This window comes from Mustela putorius, unplaced genomic scaffold (assembly GCF_011764305.1).
Source record: "Mustela putorius furo isolate JIRA1106 unplaced genomic scaffold, ASM1176430v1.1 tig00000450_pilon_pilon_pilon, whole genome shotgun sequence".
Classification (NCBI taxonomy): Eukaryota; Metazoa; Chordata; class Mammalia; order Carnivora; family Mustelidae; genus Mustela; species Mustela putorius.
Genome location: NW_025421385.1, coordinates 4,917,341 through 4,938,783, shown reverse-complemented (window position 1 = coordinate 4,938,783; position 21,443 = coordinate 4,917,341). Strand labels below are relative to the sequence as shown.

General features: G+C 37.0%; 1 protein-coding gene across 8 annotated transcripts in view; it reads left to right on the top strand.

Annotated features, from left to right (window-relative positions):
- The window catches only part of QKI (QKI, KH domain containing RNA binding), a 160,396-nt gene extending 141,789 nt beyond the window's left edge, over positions 1–18,607 (top strand). Inside the window, exons 5-8 of one of the 8 annotated variants that reach the window (XR_006606790.1) lie at positions 2,193–2,280; positions 3,635–3,934; positions 4,649–6,734; positions 10,799–16,933. Coding sequence is in view for 7 of the 8 variants with exons in the window: in XM_045080070.1 (XP_044936005.1) it covers positions 2,193–2,280; positions 3,635–3,934; positions 6,660–6,734; positions 10,799–10,815 (480 nt within the window). In the remaining variant the exon portion in view is untranslated. Of the gene's footprint in view, positions 1–2,192; positions 2,281–3,634; positions 3,935–4,648; positions 10,216–10,798 lie in introns of those variants that run through there. The other 7 variants (XM_045080067.1, XM_045080066.1, XM_045080070.1 and 4 more) reach the window with 7 other exon arrangements.
- Positions 18,608–21,443: the final 2,836 nt, after the last annotated feature.

Here is a 21,443-nt window from a genome sequence, read left to right as displayed (position 1 = left end):
TGATGCTTGTCTTACCATTAACAAGTAATTGCAATGGCTTTCAAAGAAATCCTGTTAACTTTTTTCTCTGTCATCGTTGTACATGTTCTTAGGGGTCAAGGAATAGTGATTCCACAAGCATTCAAGTCTCCTCTGTTTTTTCCTACAAAGTAGGTTTTTGAAAAGTTGTCAGTGACACCTGAAACTTTATCTTCGTGATGTTTTCATTCATCTTTTTAATTCTTTGCGGTTTGTTAAAAGCTAATTGAGCAGTTCTGTTTACTATAAATAATAGTACCCTTTTTGCTGCTGTAGTGCCAAGGACAGGGTTTTGTGTATCATTGACAGTTGCAGTAGGGATGGAGGACAGAGAAGCTTGTCATGTGGTCCTGCTCCTTTCTGAATCAGGTCAGAAAAAAAGTGTCATTGGGTTACTTTGTTTTTAAATATTAAGTACTGAGGAGTAGATACCGCATAATACATGTGAGGAGTACATAGTTCCACTGTCTTCTAGCATCGTCTTCAGGAATGAACCTTGGTAAACAGACCTTCATCTACTGCTTTTTTTTGCTGTCGCTAATGCTTACCCTACAGGATTTAGACATTTGAGATTTGGAAATAAAGTTAAAAGATTTTTTGTACCAATCATTTAGAAATACTAGCAAAAATAGCTTGTGGGACAGGCTGAATGGGAATACAGGCAGTGATCAATAAGAAATAGGCTCTGTTCGCCAGGAACTTACTTTGGTGGCGGTGATGTACATGAAACTAGAACTCAAGGTAGAAACAGTATAATCTAAGGAGGGCCCTTTGAGAAGGTAACATTGAGGTTGGGAGTTTGCAGAGAGTAGGTAGGGTTTAGGAGGGTAGAGCGGAGTGCAGAGGAGCGTTCAAGAGACGGAAGTCGAAATCCGCACAGAGACGCGTAACACGGACTGACGGGATTGATTGACGGTAGAAGAAAGGTGTACAAAATAGTGGAAAACTAATTGCTTTACCTTGAGAAGATAATTTGGGCCCAGATCCACAGATAGCTTAAATGGTTTATATTTTTAGATAGCAAGAAACTAAGAAGGGTTTAAGACATAAAAATGTTAAGGAACATTAAGAAGAAAAGTTGTGTTTGTGCAGTTAATCTTACCCTTGTATAGATTGATTGGAGAAGAGATACCATTAACATAATACTGTGGTAGTTTTGGTAATACACCAGTAATGACCAGAACAGGGGTGACAACAATCGACAGAAAGGGTGGGGCAAGTCCAAGGTAAACGGGACGGCCAGACATTCTCATGGTCAGAGACAATCCTGGTGTTCACAGCCTGTCACTCTCACATAGTTGTTAAGAGCTTTTACTTTTTTTTTTTTTTTAAGATTTTATTTATTTGACAGAGAGCACAGGCAGCAGGCAGAGAGAGAGGGGGAAGCAGGCTCCCTGCTGAGCAGAGAGCCTGATGCTAAGTTCGATCCCAGGACCATGGATCATGACCTGAGCTGAAGGCAGAGGCTTTAACCCACTGAGCCACCTAGGCACCCCTAGAGCTTTTACTTTTAAATGTCTCAGGGGTTAGACAGTGTATCATACAGTGGCCCTAAAGATTAGATTTGCTTTAGAATGGTGATAGTATTTACTAATTGAGAGGAGACAGGAATGTTGGCATAAGAGAACAGAATATATATTCAAATTTTAGAAATTCTTATGATTGTGATTTTATTAAAGCTTCCTTTTTGGAAAATTAAACAGAATTCTCATATGTGAATACCACCCTCATATATTACATGTTTAAAATCCCAGTTTGGTGGGTCCTGGGGAGGGGGTTGTGTGTTTTTTTGGTGCATTGTTGGTGGCCCCCCCCCTTTTAATGAGCACATTGAGTTTCCGAATGTGCTACAGAATGATGGTTAAGAGAAGAAATACACTACATTTAATCTTGACTAACATTTACTCCGTTTAGCTAAGCTTTGGGGGGAACTTTAATAAATCAGTGTAGTTTACATAAAAAATGTCCACATGGAAATAAATGTAGCTAGTGGCGGCTGAGGGTATTCTGGGTATCAGTATGTAGCACCTTTTGGTTCTGTGGTTCCCCCCCCCCCTTTGAGTGAAGCCGGTGGCTGTAGTCACATACTCCTTATTGTAAGGTTTGGGAGTAAAGACGACTCGTGACGGACGCAGTCCATCTTAAGTGCCTACTGCTCTCATGTTTCCACGCAGGCAGAGGGAGAAGACAGCCTGAAGAAGATGCAGCTGATGGAGCTTGCGATTCTGAATGGCACCTACAGAGACGCCAACATTAAATCACGTAAGCCTGAGACTGAGGTCCATGGTTAGAGCCGCAGCAGCCACTGGGTCCACAGACCTTTCTCCTTTTGGCAGCACAACACACGATCAGTGAAACAAAGTGAAGATTCGAAATAATGGTCACTTGAGACGGGACTAACAGTCCCATTTTTACTGTTTTCATGAATTGGGGACATTCTCCTTTATTTTATGTCAGCATGTCTAACTAAGTTTGGGGTTTATAAACTTTATTGTTCTGGTGAAATTTCAACTTCTAAATTCAAGAGTTTCAGGAAATTTCCTGTTCTGTTAACTACAGATTTAAGGCTTCTAGCTTATTTTGTTATATTTATACAAAAGACAAAAAAAATTTTTTTAACTATTTTTTTAAACCATATTTAATTTGGAGTGTGTCTGAAAGCAGTGACCCTTCTGTCAAATTCTGTCCTTTGATCTTGCTTGCTAATGTTCCCTTCCAGTTTTTTCTCTGTTGATTTCAAATGTGAATGAGTTCACAGAGAGCAGTAGCTGATACACTATTTTTAACCCCAGTTTTCCTTTAGATACGTCTCTGGATGCTTTCATCAACTTAAAGAAGATTGCTGTTTTAGGTTGTGAGGGAATTAAAGCTTCACAAGTCTTTCAATGAACATAATCTTCTACTTAAATTACTAGCTTTTTCTTTTTTTAAAGAAGTAGAATTTTAACGTCCTATCCCACTTTCCAAAGTACAGGCACTTTAGTGGGTTCAGACGTGGTTGCTTTACAAAATGGAGTAGATCATTAACAGTCTTATATTTAGGAGTGGGACATTTTTTAATATTTTTCTATGAAGTTCATTACAGATGCAAGAAATTTATATAAAAGTAGTTGTCGGTTAATACGTAAAAGTTACTCTTTTCTTAATTTGAAACTTAAGCTATCCTATTAGAAATAAGCCAAAACTGTATTTCTGTGGACTCCAATTCCAAAAAATTTTTAACATCTTTTAATGCGAGTGTTTTCATGTGCTTCTGCATGTATCTTTAGTCTCATGAGATCTTAAAAAATAGATATATCAAATATATGAACTAAATATAACCTGTATTAATGGTCTCATCCTTTTTTGTTGTTTTTTATTTTTTGTTTTTTTTATTTAATTTTTACAGTGGCTTGTTGATTTTTGCACATGTATTCTTAATCACACTGGGAAAGGGGAAGCTGTTTGCATTTGATCAGTGTGCTTTGGCATTTTGTGTGATCAGCGCATGTACTAATGATTTCCTTTTATTTTTCTTCTTTCCTGCTTTTCCTTTCTTTTTCCTACTTCCCTCTCATTTTCCATATGTTATACTGCTGTCTCTACACTTCCTCCTACATTTCTTTGCTTACTGTAGCAGCCCTTGCCTTTTCTCTTGCAGCAACAGCCCAGGCTGCTCCAAGGATTATCACTGGGCCTGCGCCTGTCCTCCCGCCAGCTGCCCTGCGTACGCCTACGCCAGCCGGCCCTACCATAATGCCTTTGATCAGACAAATACAGACCGCGGTCATGCCAAACGGAACTCCTCACCCGACTGCTGCAATAGTTCCTCCGGGGCCCGAAGCTGGTTTGATCTACACACCCTATGAGTACCCCTACACGTTGGCACCAGCTACATCAATTCTTGAGTATCCTATTGAACCTAGTGGTGTATTAGGTAAGTTGTTCTCCCTGTGTGGCTGGCGGTATTTTTCTTCATAACTTCTGTGCCTTAGACTTCGAAATGATTGCATTAGCTTTAGAGAGGCAAGACAAGTTTCCATTAGGAAGACAGAAGCCTAAAGTTTGTTTTATTTCGGCCTCTCTTAATGGCTCCCCTTTTAAGGAATTGCACCTTAAATTTGCTTGGATTCTCTTTGATAACTCAAATTCACTTTGGGTAAATCAGTTTTAAACATTTTAAACAGAAAATACTTTTTACCGGTGCCATCACTGAGGTCATTCTGAGTTTGGCCTGTCCCCCTCCGTTGGCTGCACTGCCTGGAGTTAGATTCCTTTCATCTTAAGGAGGTACTTAATTGTCAGCTACATTTTAAGTTTCTGTGTGGGAATATTTTGAGATCTTTTTTAAAACTTACTATCTGTGTGTTTTCTAATATTTATGATCACTTAAAATATGAAAGAGACCTGGTAAATTAATTGGATTCTTCAGGTTTTCCAGTTTTTTTCTTTTCAGTTTTAGTTACTCTCAGTCATAAGAGAAACTCCTCTGGTTTCAGTAGTACAGTATGGAATCGATAAGTAAATACCAAGTCACTGTTACAGAATCACATTTGAGGCAAAAGTTAAGATCATACTATGAACGCTTGGTTTTACATGAATAGAAAGTGGTGTGCTTGAAAAAGACATTACTGATGCCTTTTTTTTATAGAGTGGATTGAAATGCCAGTCATGCCTGATATTTCAGCCCATTGACTTGCTGGATGAAGGACTAGAATACAGCAGCTGTTCTAACACGACCAGTCAATGTGGGACAAACTGTTTCCGTGCTGCCCCTTTGTTTTACCAGACAGAATTTGAATACTTTTTTTCCTTGAATTGTATATGACTTTGGTGCTGCATGCGTGCTGTTGACTCTTAGGACTTTTGATCTTTTAAGTTTTTTTTCCAGCATTAATACTGATTTATAAAAATTTGGAAGTCTTTAATGAACCCGGACACTAAGATTCAAACTTGAAAATTCGCTGTTCAGTTCAAGAAAGCCACAATGCTCTGTATGTTATCTGTGTGTGTGCACGCACTCAGGTGCCTTTTGTTTCATGAGCAAATAGGTTTTATTGTACATGTGTTCCGTTGATCTCTAAATCATTGTATAAAGTATCACAGGTCAGAATTATACTATAGAATTGTTTATGAGAGGCTTGTTTCTGTTGCACATTTCTTGAAGCATTTTTAAAATAACATGTAACATGTAACCTGTTTACGTTTTCCTTTCTGTTAACGCTCTGTCCTGTGGCCCCATGCCTGCTCCTCTCCCCAGAGCTCCTCTCTGCTGCACGCACAGCGTCTGTTCGAGGAGTTGGTTGCTTCCTGCAGGGCTGGCGCTCTAGCCACCAGCTGCTGTGCCAGCACTCTCACTGCAAGATCTCGCTGATTTTGCCTCATGGAATTATACTTGTCTAAGATTAGTATATCTAAAATGAAAAAGGGGTGATGGACCAGTTTACTGCTTAGAAACAGCAAGAGGCACTGCAGTTTCTCATTTTAAGCACTGTGTTTTTTCTTGTGTTGGGAAATTTTTATTTATAATACTTAATTATTCAACTGACAAAAGCACAATGTACAGATCCCTAATTGGCATAAACTAAATGACCAAAATGACCAGTCCTATTTCTCGCTTTGCCACCTAAGCAGTAAAACATGACCTTGAGCACTTGGAGAACTGAGAAAATTATTTCAAATTGCTAAGTTATAATAAATTTGCACACAGATAACATGCATGATATATCAAGCCTCACATCATATTATTTTAAAATAAGCAGTGCCCTTCAAAACAGATGCAGACATGTGTGTTGGTGGTAGTGAGGAGATTGGTATTAGCATCAAATCTTCATTGATGACTAATTTTTAATTCCCTTCCTTTTATCTTTAGGTATGGCTTTCCCAACGAAAGGCTAAGAATTCAAGAACGGTCTTAACTGAACCCTCATCAGATCTGAATTTAACAAATGCTTAGTCTCAGCAGCCTCCGGGGGGGGGTTGGGGGGGAAGCTTAGCCTAGCAGTCAGTGACTTACTTGCACTTTTTGCACACTGATAGAAAGTAAAAGTATGTTATTAATTTGGTTTAGTCTGTAATCTTACAACGTAACGGTAATTTATAAAGGAGTGTATAGTAGTATACTGACTGCTAAGTGTACTATACTGTTTGCTTTACTAATCACCTAATTCATTGCAGTTCATACTTATTGACTCAAAGTTTAAAACCACAATCTGTAGGCTTTAAGAATTGCTTTTAAACCTTTTTAAGTGATAAACTCTGGAAGTGGTCTTAAGGTTAGCAGATAATTGTCAGTATTAAACATGGCATTATTTAAGTGGTCCTGCTGCAAGAAAGGCACTTCAGTGAATATGTGAATAGTAAAGCTTAAATATGTTTGGATCTAATAGAGTTGATGAAATACTGTAACTTGGGATTGTGAATGAATGGATAAAATAGGTTAAGGCCAAGATATTTGAAATGAATGCAATATTAATAGACGCATATATACACAACATGCTATGGTTAATTTTAAAACTACTGTGCCTTAACGTGTTTCTTAAAATGGAACTTTTGTAGTAAATGAACATTTGAAATCCATTTTGATAAACCTGCTGTTAATGTTTGTTTTTTTCCCTTGTGAATGTTTTCTAACTTTGTCTTGGTAATTGCAATTTAACTAGGTGCGGTGGCTACTAAAGTTCGAAGGCACGATATGCGTGTCCATCCTTACCAAAGGATTGTGACCGCAGACCGAGGTTAGTTTAGTTCTGCAGTTCTTGTTTATAAGAAATGCGTTGGGTGTCCATAATATTTGCAACACCACACCTGATGGAAAAATATAACTGCTTACCTGCACACCATTTCTTTTCTTTTTCTAAATTGATTTGTCATAATTGACAGATATAAGGGTTGGGATTTTTTTTTTCTTTCTTTCCTTTTCTTTGTTCTTTTCTTTCTTTCTTTCTTTTTTATTTTTGCTCCCTTCCTATTTTAACTTATTAAATCCTATATTAGTATGTACTGTGATATATTCCTACTAAAACATAAATTAGTCCATTTGGGGAGCTATTAAATTTTGATGTCACCTTAATTATTTTTCAGTCGTAATTTTTGCTAAAATTTACCTTTTAATTGTTCTGAAATTTTGGGTTGGTTTTGCAAAAAGAACTGAGCGGATGGTGCTTTAATGAGAGAAGTAAAGGAATATATGCCTCCTGTGTCCTTGTGGAGAAAACTGAAGATTTAGTTTCCATTTTCCTCTTTCATAAGATATTTGAGCCACTGTGTGAACGTGAGGTCATACATGTCAGACACTTAGCTGAAATCAACAAAGCAAGGACCGTGAAGATCATTTTGATACAGTTGGTGGTTTTTTGTTTTTGTTTTTTTTTTTTAAATAAATGAGAAAATCAGTTCCCTTTTATTCTTACATTATCCTGCCAAAATGGATCCTTTGATTTTGTCATTTGCTGCTAAAATATATTATCTGAAGGTAAACTATCTCTTAAAGTTCTATGGAGACGTGAATCCAGCTTTGAATATGCTTTTTTGACTAACCTGTGACTGGAAAATAAGTCTTCATTTTTCTCCTTTTCAGCATTTGTAATTTGTGTCCTGTAAATGCCCTTGGACCCTTTTATAAATTATTTATGTTTTTGAGGAGTAATATTTTCGGTTTATTGACATTGAATTGTTTTCTAAGTTAGTCATCACAGGATAAGAATCTGAAGCAAGGTAGAAAAAGATTTTTTTCAAGCTTCTGTTATGGCACATTTATTACTAATTAAGTTGATCAAACTCTCTAATAATTAGTGGGAAAAGTGATGGAATTTACACTCCTGTGCTACATCTGCTCTGAACTTATGAACAACCTACCTGCTTCACATGGTTCTTCTGAGTCCTGAGGATAAATACTGGACACAGCTGTTGTCCACATCAGAATAAAATACTTTCCAAAGACATGGATGACATTTATTTAGCATCATACATAATTAAAGAGCCTTGAATTGAAGACTTCTAACTAGTACATACATTACTTGTGATTATTCAGTGAACAGTATAATTAGACCCCAAGCTCAGTGATGATCTGTGACAATAACGCACCTTGTAGGTGTGTCATGTACAAGTGTATACACCACCTTCTTGCAGAACAAGCGTCCTAGTGAAGGAGGAAAGTTTTTTTTAAGCTACTTTGGATTTAAGGAAACCGGATAATTCCATGAATAATTTGAAGCTTTTTTTTTTTTTTATACTGTTAATGTCTGAAATAGTTTGAAAGAGTATTTTAAAGTAGTTTTTATTTTATTAATCTTTCCCTTCCTGCCCCTTGTAGGAGATTTCTCTTAATTTTAACACAGTAATTATTGGTTACTCAATGCAGTGCCTTGAGATAGTTGAAAATACTAGGAGGATTTTATAGTATTTGGAAATGACAACACATTCCATGCGTGGCTCTTTTGTAGTTATATGTGTTTTTGATTAGTCTTGTCATTTTATCCAAAATGCAATGTCAGCAAACCGAAATGCTACCTTTTTTATTTTCTTTAAATAACAGAATACTTGTATACTGCTGTTACTATCACTGTATGCACTCATTGGGTCTAAGGGAGGTGTCCGAAGTCCTTCATTTAAATTATTTTATGATACTACTGTTTTCTCTATTTTTGAGGTTTTTTTTTTTTTTTTAAATTTTTGAAGGGAAGAATAATATAAGCATTCATTTAGTGCAAGAAAACTCAGCCCTTGGACATATAACCATGTAATTTTATATAAGTATTTAGAGTACTACATGGTTGACAGATATATTTAGTTCTTTACTAAAAATAAGCCCACTTCTACACATTTCTAAATTGAATTTAAAGCCTGTAAAAGACCAACTGACTTTTTCGTTGTAATGAACCATAAGTGATTTTGCACAGCTGATACACCTGTGTGTACTGTAGGAGGCCAGGACTTGGCAGAGGATGTATTCTATCTAGGTGTACTGGTATATTTATATAAGTGGTAATTTGCTTTGTTTATATATTCCACACATACACACACACACACACACAAAATAATCAGAATTTTTCTGAGTGATGATTTTATAAAAATCATCATTATATAATTTGTATAAGAAACATAATGCAAATGCAATTTTAATCAAAATTTAAAGTAATATCAAAAATGCTTTAAGGTTCTGTATTTTGGGAATACTTCCTATGAAGTGGTATGACTACATCGTGTGAAATATTTATTTTCTTTAATTTTGGAATAGCAGTTTTTATTTTAAATAAAATTCCACTTATTTTTAAGAAATTCAGGGAAGATTTGGTCTCATTGAAGATACAGTATTTTTGTAGTATTTATAAACTATCCTAAATGATAGACTCTAGAAAGCATTTTTGTTATATGAAAGTAAACCAGTCCATTATATAGATCATTTCAAATAACTCTGTGAACATTATACCTACTGGGTTATGATTTATGAAGTGGCATGGAACCTACCTTTGCACTGAGTATTTTTTTCATTCACATCTCCTCTGCCTTAGTCACAGTGGCAACAGTACAGAAAATTCTCTCAAACCTCAGAATATAGTAGAAATAATTAAGCTGTTGAATGAGTCTTAAAAATCATACTACTGTTAAGTGGACCAAGTTTGGTGAAGCAGAATGTGACAAAGGTTGATTTATAGGGAAGGAACAACTTGAGGACACTGGGGACGATAACTTTCCACTTGAGAACTACTTTATGTTTTACTGTAATTTTTTAATTTTTTTTTGTTCTGTTTGTTGTTTTGCAAAAGAAAATAGTATTTACAGGTGGCTTCTTTTAAAATATAAAATATAAAGCAGGAATGTATATGAAATGTCAGATTTTATTGTATTTGCAGAGTATTAGCTTTGAAATTGAATAAAGAAAGCTGTTTGTAGTTTTAAAATGCCTTATTGGTATCAATTAGAAATTTCTTCTATTTTTTGATGTACTTAGAGCTTTTTGAGTATAGAATTTTAAATGGCAGGATTTTACAGTGTTTACATGCAAGTGCATTTTATAAGTGTTCTATATGTGTAAAATAGTATTTTCAACTAGAAAGTGTTGGCTAGCTCAAAAGGCCTGGCCTCTTTCTGGTTCCCATGATGTTGCCTACACTGCTAGACTACGGTTTAGTATTGCTTTGTATCATAAGGCCAAGAAATTCCATGTTGTTTGTAAATAGAATAATTGAAAAAGCAATAAACATTTATTGAACAAAAGATACCTTGTTTGGCCCAGAGTTTATGTTGAACCAAATTGTTCACAGAAATTTAATTTCTTTAGACTCATTTCTGTTAATCATCAGTTATTAATAATCACATCCATTCATTAATAGTTGCTTTAATGCTTGCATCTGAGAGAGTACTAATGCTTAATAGCAGTCAGATACTGATAACTGCACTGACTGTCTCAGGATTCTGTATACCAGACCTATCCATTGTTGTTCTCCAGTTTCCTTCATCGACTGCTACTAACTATTAGTTGTTAGTTGTATTTATTTCTATTTTTTCTTGTTAACCAGTTTTTTTGCTTTTTGGTTTTTTTTTTTTTTTTGTGGGATTGGGCTCTCCTTCATTTGTTCAAATCATGATACGAAACTGTCATGATTTTTATTGTATTCTGTAGATGGTGTCAGTCAGTTTGTCAGAATTAAACATGCTTTTTTTTTATTAGTTGTGATTAGTTTTTCATGTTGTCATTAAGCCGTCACTAGCTGAAACTAATCTCTTCTCTATCTTTTCTTTTCTTTTTTTTTTTTTTTTTTTTTTTTTTTTTTTTTTTTTTTTGTTTCTAACCACCCAGCCGCCACCGGCAACTAACCTATGACCTTCTGACCTCTGAACTCTTCACCCAATGATGACCTGACCATGCCTGCCTGCTGATCAGTTAACTGGTAATCGCCTTTGCTTGCCTGTCGTCAGTGCAGCGAGCTGAGGCACTTGTCCGTTCGTCTTACCATCTAACCAAACAAAAGACAAAGAAATTGTTGTCCTCCAGTTCAGCTTTCGGTTTTTCTTTCTGTTTGGGTGAAAGTGGTTCTAGAACCTGCACTGAATAGTAGTAAAGCAATAAGGCCCAATTCATCCCACAGCACTGATCATCTTCTCATGCCCTGCCCTCAGCGAACGGTAAGAAGGCCTCACTTCAGGAGGGGAGACAGATGGCCCTTAACTACTCAGTGACAGAGGCAGTTACTGTGAGAGACTTCTAGGAACCTTCTTCTCATAGCGAGTCACAGCTCTCTGAATGTACTGTGTGATGATGCATCATGCATGAACCTTTGGTCAGGGATGTCATTGGTGAAGTGATTTCAAAAAGTATTCAAAATTTGATACGCTGTTTAGTCACTACAGTGCCCTCAAAGGGCAGAAGTTGCAGCCTTTTTTATATTGCCTGCCAAAATTTGAAATATTAGAAGTGTGCCATGAGAGAAAAAACTTAACAAGGAATTTTGAGAAGTAATGCAAAGAGCAAAACTGCAACACTATTTTTAAAAAGATAAATATCTGAGTTAAAATTACTGAACCTTTATTTTACAACGTCCTTTAAAAACTATACGAGAACAAGGTACATGCATTATGTGTCACATTACTGGGCAAACTGTTCAAATATTTTTTTTAAACCTCCCTGTATAGAAAAAAAAAAATCATTAAGGATGTAAAAGCCATGCTTGCCTATTTGCTGTATACATGTAATGAAATTGTAGATAAAGTGTAGTGCATTGAAACAAATGAACAAAAAGTAGATACTTTTACTATACAAGGGTGCTGGTGCAGAAAAAATATATATATTTTTGGAAATGTAGCATTTTATACTTTCAAGTGTTATAAAAAAAAAAAAGAAAAAGAACAAAGAAACCCTTTATTTCATTAAATGATTTTTTCTGGTGGTTGTCAAGAAACAAAAGACCAAAAGAGCCTTTTTGTCTTTCTTTTTTATTTTTTAAGTATTGGAATAAGTCTAAAGAAAAGAAAGTGCCTTATTTTCCTTCATGGTCATTTAGTCAAGTGTCTTGTAAGATCAGCTCCTCCCTCAGAATACAAGTTAATGCATGTTACTCAGTCGCCCGCCCAGTATGTGAAAGATTTGAGGGGAGACAAATGAGTTGATGGTTTGAATTATATGATTTTTGCCACGTTACCTTGATAGAAATTTGCCAAATCTGATACTGTGAAAAACTTTGATACCTTTTCTAATGTCTGACAAGTAAGTTTTAAAACATCATTCTTTTAAAATCATTATTGAGTACTTTCGGTTATTGTGATATTTAATGGTAGCCCACAAGGTTCTGAGATAAAAATTATGTGTGATCTGAACATCAGTTTACAGACAAACGTAGAACTTTATTTTATTCAGAGAAGGAGGGGTATGTTGGATTTTTTCTTTTTAAATTGAAGATAATAGTATCCCTAGCAAACTTTTTCACAAAAATGAATCTTTGTGATTTCATTCTGGAGAACAGTATTTCTTAATGGCCCAGATCTAATCAGACTTCTTTCTGCCATATCAGATCACTTGGGTAGTCCCTATCTTTGGTGGTTTTAATATCCTAAGAGGCCCCCCTACCCCCACACACCTTTTTTTTTTTTTTTAAGTTTAAAAAAAATGAAGAAAACTGGCATCATTGTGCATAGAAATGCTCAACTACATGTGAGTTTAAGCTTGCAGTTTCTCATGAAATGGAGTCAGTTCTGTAGTTGAAGCGATTCGTGCACAGAGCAGACTCCATGTCAACACTGGAGGGAATAGCCCTTACCTGCTCAGTACCGGATATGGCAAATACCAAGTGGCAGTGGGTCCCCCGCTCATCAGCTCATCCCCTCTCGCACCCCTTCACAGCTTCCCAGTCACAGGTCCGCAGTAAGCTCGGAAGCACCTTCGCGGTGACCTCCTCCATCATCTTGTCTCACTTGGAAACCGTTTTCAGTTTATTTACTATGCAATAGACATTCATTATTTTGTATTCAGCTAGCGTGGGTTTAATGTGCCACTGCTTTGTCTTTCTGTTACACATACAGTTGTTCTGATTTATTTACAATATATGCTGTGCCATTTTGGTTTTTATTTTGTTTGGTTGGTGAATAAATTTGCGACACTCGAACACTTGAGGTGACAGTAGTTTAAAAACAATACCAGTATTTGATCCAGTTTCATCTCAACTACGTTATACCTGGACATTTTAGATGTTTATCAAAGGTCTTTTATGGGGAAGAAAGTAAATGTATGAAATAAATGTGTGACATTTATAAGTGATGTTGGCTCTGAACAAACTTTTGAAAACTTAGTTGATAAAATTTTGGATCAACTGAAAAAAAGCATGACTTTTGAAATCTCTGAATGCCTTGGTTCTCAGTATTATCATTCTTTATTGAATTTATTTCTTATTAAAATATGTAGTTTTTAAGACTTCTTTTCTGACAGTATTATGTAATTTTTTAGCGTGGGTAGATGGGAGTGTCGCTTGTATGTTACCGTACAGCTGACATGTATTTTGTCAATTCTTTATTATCTTAGTAGTTTCATGCTATGTATGTATCATAACCAACCTATTGCCTATGAGAAACATGTAAGATAATGTATTTACAGCCATTGTTACAAGTTTATAATGTATTTTTCTATCTTGTTTTATATGTATGTTATATAACATTCAAAAAGAATTTTTTTCTTGATTGAGAAAAGGATACAAAATGCCGAATCCACAATTTTGATAACTGAAAATTGCCAATTGTTTTGCAGTACTTTATTATATTGGGTGTCTTGTCTTTCTTGGGCTTTTAGTTAGCTAATGAATGAATACATTAGACACTTTTGGGTTTTAGTTGGGATTTTACATAGCTTGCATTTTAATTCTTTGGTTCTTTGCTGTTTCTATTAACCCATAGCATTATTTTAATAAATGTTATAATACCAACCTACTAACTCTGGACTATGTCTGTTTATTAACCTTTTCGTGTTTAATTAAAATAAACAAATAAAGACAAAAGAATGTAAAGTCTTGAGTTACTGGACTAACCCTGAAGAACGTGACCACAGATAACATAGCGTGACTTGTTTTTGTGTTGTTCGTCAGCTGACAACTGCGCGCACTACTGTTACAATGGCTTTGGTTATTCTGGCCTTTTACCTTGGGGGGTAGGCACCAGTAGAGATGGGAACAAAGTAGCATTGGTTTGAGGCATTCTTCTAGTCTTGCCACTTGCCTTTCAGTCTCTTGCATTACTAATTCCACACTCTTATTTTTCCTTCTCCAAAATAATCACTGTCTGCTCACGGCGTAAAGAGGAAAGAGATTCCTTGTGATGATATACCCCCCAAAAACCAGTTTGATTCTTTGTTGAACCATTTCTTTTAATTTCTATTAAGTGGGTAGTTTCATGGTCACATTATAAAGCAAAGAATCTGATGAGGCTTTGTCTTTATTCACATTTGTGTTTTAACTGGACATTTTCCTTTATAAAGTGTTAAAGTGTTTTAGCCACTGTTTCTTTTGGCGTGGGATGGTGGCGGGGTGGGGGGAGAGCTCAACTAGCCAAAGGTAGAGTGGCTCTGTTTCTCAGAACAGTCCGAAGTACGCCATTTAGTAATGACAGTGCACCCTGCCTCTCTCCTCTTGTAACCCCTAGAGACAGATGAGACAGCATCCTTGAGTTTTCCTGAGGTGTAATTTCTCTCACCCTCTTCCAAAATGCAGCCAGAATATTCTATTAATACAAGAAGTTTAAGGGAGAATGACAGCGGCATTTGAGAAGTTATATCTCATTCATTTCTTGCAAGCAAGTCGATTTCAGATTTATTAAATACTTTCATGCTTTTCTTGGCTGCAACTTAGGTAAATTGACCTCCACATGTGACTTCTTTGCTCTTGAGGTACATTTTTATTTCACAGATACTGGTAATTTTTTTTCCCCTATGAAAGTTCTCCTGAAATTAGTAAGTTCTCAGGATGAATTCCTATGTCTGTAAATAGTGGCTTATTTTTGTAAATTACACTTTATTTATTTTAAAGTTCTAAAACTTGGGGCTGAAATGAGTTATATGTTATAAAAGATATACCAGTACGCCATTAACCAGTCAGACTGTCAAAGTGCCCTCATATTTATATATTCCCATAGTATATCTACATAAATGAATTTTATAGAATAGCGATAACAGCTAATTTAATCATCACAGAGATAGTTTGGCTCAAACAAAAACAGCCATTTCTTTGATGGGGGGTTCGTGTATTTTTGTTAGGTAGATAGACAGAGCTTTAATATGCTACTCTGTAAACGTTCTCATTGCTGTACAGTTCATAGATTATTTTGTAAAACTTTGAAGATACCTGTCAAGCTGCTAATCTGTAAGTCATGATGGTACCGTGTCACTTAAATTGATGAATTTCTATGCAACTCACTACACATTCTCTGAAGCCTGTGAATGCAGTCTCATCTCATTTTCAGTTAATGGTACTTCATGTATAAATATGTCATATTGTCACCTTTTATGTTGAAAAATATGGAAAAGACTTTAAAAGGTGAAAAGAACAGTACAAATCCCATTTTAATACAAGTTGTAATAGTATTAAAAATGAAACTACCAAATTCTTAGAATGATAAAATACTCTTCCATTGTTTTATACTATCCTTTGACAAAACAATTGAAAGTTAGGCTTTCAGTCAAGAAGATGGTGAACTTAGTGTACTTTGTAGTTAAGCATGTTTTTCTTTGGCAAAAGGTCAGGAAGAACGTACCATGAAAGCGGGTACACACACCTTCGGGCAGCCGCTTGCCCGTAGGCACTAGTCCGCCCAGAGCTGGTAAAGCACCCTGTTCACGAAGGCAAGATGTGTACGTTCATACACAAGGTGGTTAAGATTTTCTTTATAAAAAAAAAAAAAAAAAAAAAAGTAGAAAGGATCTCAGTTTTCTAGTGCAGTGAAAGCAGACAATAGGTTTAAATGAAATTGCTCAAGAATCTTTACCAGTGAAGCCCAACACTTTTATATATCCTGTATGACGGTTCAGGGTTTCTCCAGTTTCTTGTTGTTTGCCGTTTGCTTGTTTGTGATAAAGTGTCTGTCTTTTTTCTTTGGTAACAGTTAGCTATTTCAGGATTTCTAGCAAGTGATTTTTAGTAGAATGTAATATAATGCTAAATTATGATAGCAAAAGTTACTCCGAAAGCTTTGACTCAAACTTTCTAAGTGCTCAGGCTAGTTTTTTAACCCTGTCACAAATCCCTAAATACCTTTAATCTAAAATGGAATAAATGCTACATTTTATAGGCAACACTTAGAAATATTCATAGGGTACACACACGTAATTTTGTCTATGGCTTCTTCCATAAAAAAACCTGAAATGCCTTTGTTAGGAAGAGACAAAATTCTATGCATACCTGGTACTCAATGCTGAATCAAACTGGTTCACCTAAGCATAGTGCTCTCCTGTCTGTGTTTCTGCTGCACTAATTGCCAGGGGCGGGAGAGGAGGAGGAAGAGCTAATTGAGAGCAGAAGCGATGGTAGCAGGTGCGGCAAATTACAACACAGTGTTGATTTTGCATTGCTTAGGATTTTGGGGTCCCTTCTTGGCAAAAGACATCACTTTGCGGAAAAAGCTCAACTCCTAGGGTAAAAAACTACATATATATAGTTTTAAATGCTGTTATTGAGAAGTTTTGATTACCAAATACATCTTTTCTGGTTTATGCTGTAGTGGTGTGTATAAGACATTTAGAACTTTACTTGTGGAAATTGTATATATAGAGAAAACTTTGCATAGGTCTCAAATCACATGTGAATGGAGAACCACGTATGACTGTACATGAAGTGCAATAAACCAACTGGAAAAAGTGCATGTGCTTCCTCTCCAGCCCGCTGCAGCCAGACATGTTGCTTATCCCCCCACCCCCGCTCCCGCCAACAAGACACAAGAATAAAGAATGCACGTTATTTTTAAATTTTTGATGCTTTTAACACTATTTTTAAAGGAAAAGATAATCTGACATTATGGAGCTCTTATCACTTAACTGGAAGGGGGTCATACTGTTTGCCTTGATCTCAGTGATGAAGAGAAGGAATCATAGTGTTCCTGGGCTGGATGTACGTACAAAACAGTTACCACTTCTAACTGAGCAATAGGTACAATTTGTAGTCTTTACGCGTAAGAAACAAGAAAGGATGCTGACCAAGTCTCGGTCTTGTCAGCTGCATGTCAAAGACTCGTGTGAGTTTCTTGAACAAAGCAGAAGAACGGATAAAGAGATTGTTTCCAGTAGTTTGAAACTTGCTCCCTGAAGATTGCATCTTGGCACCCAAGTTTTATGGCTCCCCTGTACCTGCGGTTTCCCAGTTCTTACGTGTCCATATGATCCAATTTCTTCTCTCTGATCACAAGAACCCTCTTTGTCCTTGGCAGTATTTTTTCCACACTCCTGCAAGTAGCTGATGGCGGTAAGACCCGGAGCACGAGATGTGAAGTAGCAGCCCACAGAGGGCGTTCGATCTGGCCTGTACAATATTGCTGTTGCTTTTTAATTGCCTTCCGTCGTTTAATGTCTGAAGATTACACTTAAAAAAAAAATATTTTCACAAGGTCTGCCCTTTAAAAATCAAGTATCTTAGAATGCTGAAGACTACATTCTCACGCGGTAGCCATAACGCTGAAAATGAATAATTCTGATGCTCCCTTTGAACCGTGCCCCCACTGGTTTGTCAGCCCCCACCCCAACACACACGCACGCACACACTCCTCACTCCCTCCACTTCACAACTCCCTGTTGAATTCCTTAATCCTATCTTGAATTTTTACCCTCAACTCCCTGGTTCCTGTGGGGATCTGAGCTTGCCTCTTGAAATCCAGAAAATCTGACTTCATGCCTCCAACTAGCTTCTCAAATGTTTATAATTTGTAAAGCAGGTTTTAATGATTTTCTTCCTGGAAAAGTCAGATGAGTAGGTTTCTAAATTAATAAGAAATTATTAGCCTATCATTCATGTCATATTAATATTTAATTAGGGAGGAATTTCTACTGAGTGAAGGGGGTAGATGACATTTGGGTTTCCTTCCTAATGTAATTTTTTAATAATTATCAGCTACCTCTATATCATAGTAACTCTCCGTGGTCTTGTTAGAAGACAGTTAAACTTACGGAACATTTAACAATTATGTTAAAAGTACTCTACAGCTAAAAGAAAATATTAGTAATAGTTTGAGATTACACTTTCCCAGGAAATGTATGTTAAAATTAGGTTGTTCCAGTTACGCTATTCCGTGAAGTGTGTAGAGTACACACCACCATAAAAGTGCTTATTTGTACGTATGTGCCATACAGCAGTTGTGTTTCAGGGAGCATCTAAAAATTAGGGTGAAAAAAAAATTTTTTTTTAATGTACGCTCCTGTTACGTAACTGGATATTACTTATACTCTGGTTACTTAACTGGATACTAGGGAAAGTCATGGGAGAGAATGGTTAAGATCAAATACTGAGAGAAGAAAATATTTGCAGATGATTCCACAAGTATTTTCTTGCAGAACTGTTGGAGTTGATACTAAAAATTTCACGATCACTCATTTACTTAGAACTATCAAGGTTGGGAATGAATAAAATACGTTATGCTTGAAATTTTAAAAGCGCTCTTAATCACAGTGTTTTAAATTTTGTCTTATAAAATTAAAAGACTAGCAGTGTAAATGGAAGGTTGCCTTGAATACATTCTAATTAAATGATTTATGTTAATAAGTGGTGCTTTTGCCCGTTGTTTTCTCAGTGAGGTAAGAAAACGACTGAAAAATTGTTCGAAGTTTAAACTTAAGATTCTAGTTGGTGGGTAAACTTAAAACTTGAAGGTAGTTCGTGGAGTGCATATGAGGACACCTACCCTCCTCATGTCTCCGATGTCTAAATTGGGATGTCGGAAGAAAACCAGACCCACAAATCCAACACACAAGTGCCCCCACCCTGAGCCGCTGCTCAAGCATCAGTTTGCTTTTGGGGGAGGGGGGTTGGAGGGGGCTGTTAGCAGTAAAGTTGCATTTTAAGTCAAAGGAAAAAATTAAACTGGGAAAGTCTGATTTCACATCTGGAAGTAGTCAGTCACTAAATTCTCAGTGTCCGTTCTAAAATGAGTTAGATAACCCCTCGTTGCTCTCGGAATGCGTAAGAAAGGCAGTCTGGCATGGGGACACACAAAAGGAAAAATATAGTTTGAGTTTTCGGTACTCCAAAGGCCATCGCGTTTTCACTGAATTCTATGTGAGTATTTGACAAAGAGATTTTGTGCTATTCAAGAAAAATCACTGCTGTGGACTCCACCAAGTGCCTGTATACCATTAAACTAATAAATACAAAAAGTCCTTTTATACATATTTTGACTCCTTCAAAGAGCTCACATTTCCCCCACCTGCGTGTCACGGTGTACTGAGGATTCTCCGTCTCTTGTCCGTGGCTCCATTCTAGACACTTCCCAGCAAAGAAAATTTGCTGAATCACACGGCATAGATTATATCTGAAATAAAACTACTGAGCAGTAGTCACCGGGAGGCGTAACGCGTAGTAAGTACTGGAGTACATGTGTGATACTTTCATCTGTAGAACTCCACATCTGAGCAAATACACAATCAACTGTAGCCAGCAAGATTGTCCATTACTGCTGGGACTACTGGGGAGCTCATTCTTTCCTCGCCTCTGTATCCCCTAACCTCAAGGAGCCTATGCTTTCAGGACCGAATCGCACAGAGCTAATCAAAGGAAACGGGGAAAAAAATGTGAATTTAAATAATTTACGAACTCAAAAAACAAAATTGGTTACCACACCAACTCCCATTTCTTAAGTGTTGTTTGACGTGTCATCCTACCAGACCCTAACTCGGCTGTGAGGGTGGTCATAACCTTTGGAGCCACCTGCTCTCTTGAGAGTTGGCTAATCCGTCCCCAGGAGCCATCTTCGCCGGTGGTCAGGAAGGTCTCCGATTTTTATGGATTTTTATGCCCCCTCTCGCTTCTCCTTTAGGGTCTGCCTTACTGCCCGTTTTCCCTACAAAAATTTCTCGTGTAGAAACTCTTCGTCAAACTGTGGTAATGACATTAAAACACAGAAGCCGGAGGACAGAAAAGTTCATTGTGCTACCAAATCATATAACAATGGCTTTAAAAATCTAATACTAGATCCAAGACACTGGAAAGTACCCCATTAGGAATTGTGTCTGTCCGGCACTCGGTGTCTGCCTCACATGGAGGAACCCCAGCCCTGCTGCGGTCGACGTTTTGAGTGCTTACTGGATCGGATTCGTGGTGTTGATCTAGATGCTACGATCAGTATACGATTCAGTGAAATCAGTGACATAAAGTGAACAGAAATAACCATTTCTCTGTATATGGAAATGCGTTAAAACCAAACTTGTGCATAAATTTTGTTATCCAAAGATGTTAAAGCTGTGTAATAAAATAGATTAATGCTTTGGAGTCAGAAACCAAGGGAAACCCATACACACGTGGACATCCGTGTCCTTTCAAAAATGCTTCCCTGGTGACCTGTTCGGGAGATTGTGCTGCTATTGTTCTAGTTGCTGCTGAGTCTCACACAGGTGGTCTGGGTAGACAGCATTATAGGGAATTTTTTTTTTTTAAGATTTTATTTATTTATTTGACAGACAGATCCTAAGCAGGCAGAGAAGCAGGCAGAGACTGAGGAGGAAGCAGACTCCCTGCTGAGCAGAGAGCCCGATGTGGGGCTCGATCCCAGGACCGTGGGATCATGACCTGAGCTGAAGGCAGAGGCTTTAACCCACTGAGCCACCCAGGCGCCTCCATTATAGGGAATTTTAATCGAAGACATCTTTCATTGTACAAGGAATTTTTATTTGTTTTTTAAAGATTTTATTGATTTGAAAGAGAGTACAAGAGAGAGCAGGGGCAGAGGCAGAAGGAGAAGCAGACTCCTCACGGAGGAGGGAGCCGGAGGCAGGCTCCATCCCACGACCCCCCCCCCCCCGGACGCATGACCTGAGCCAAAGACAGCCGCTGCACTGGCTGAGCCTCTTAGCCGCCCCACTGTACAAGGACATTGTAGAAACAAAATTTATATTTGATTTACTGCCACCCTTAAGTTAAATACTTGTCAAGCAAAACAACTCTAAGAAATTTAAAGGTGAAGTATTTGTGGAGGCCACAAATGAAAAACCACGGACACAGTGTATAATGTATATGCAGTGCATTAATATTTTAATCTGTGTTTTAGAGCAGCATAAGCTTGCTTTTCCCAGTTACACTGTGGGCTTATGTTGCCAAAAGCCTCCGAGTCAAAAAGCTTGATGTATTGCAAACCAAGCTGGAAATTTTATGTGCTCCTTAGGATTTCATGAGCTTGGTCAGAAAGAATATAAAAGCTGTGCACTCACTGTCAAAATAAAGATTGCAATTCCACATCGACATTATAATGCAGCAAGTTAATTCGGAGTATGTGTCTTT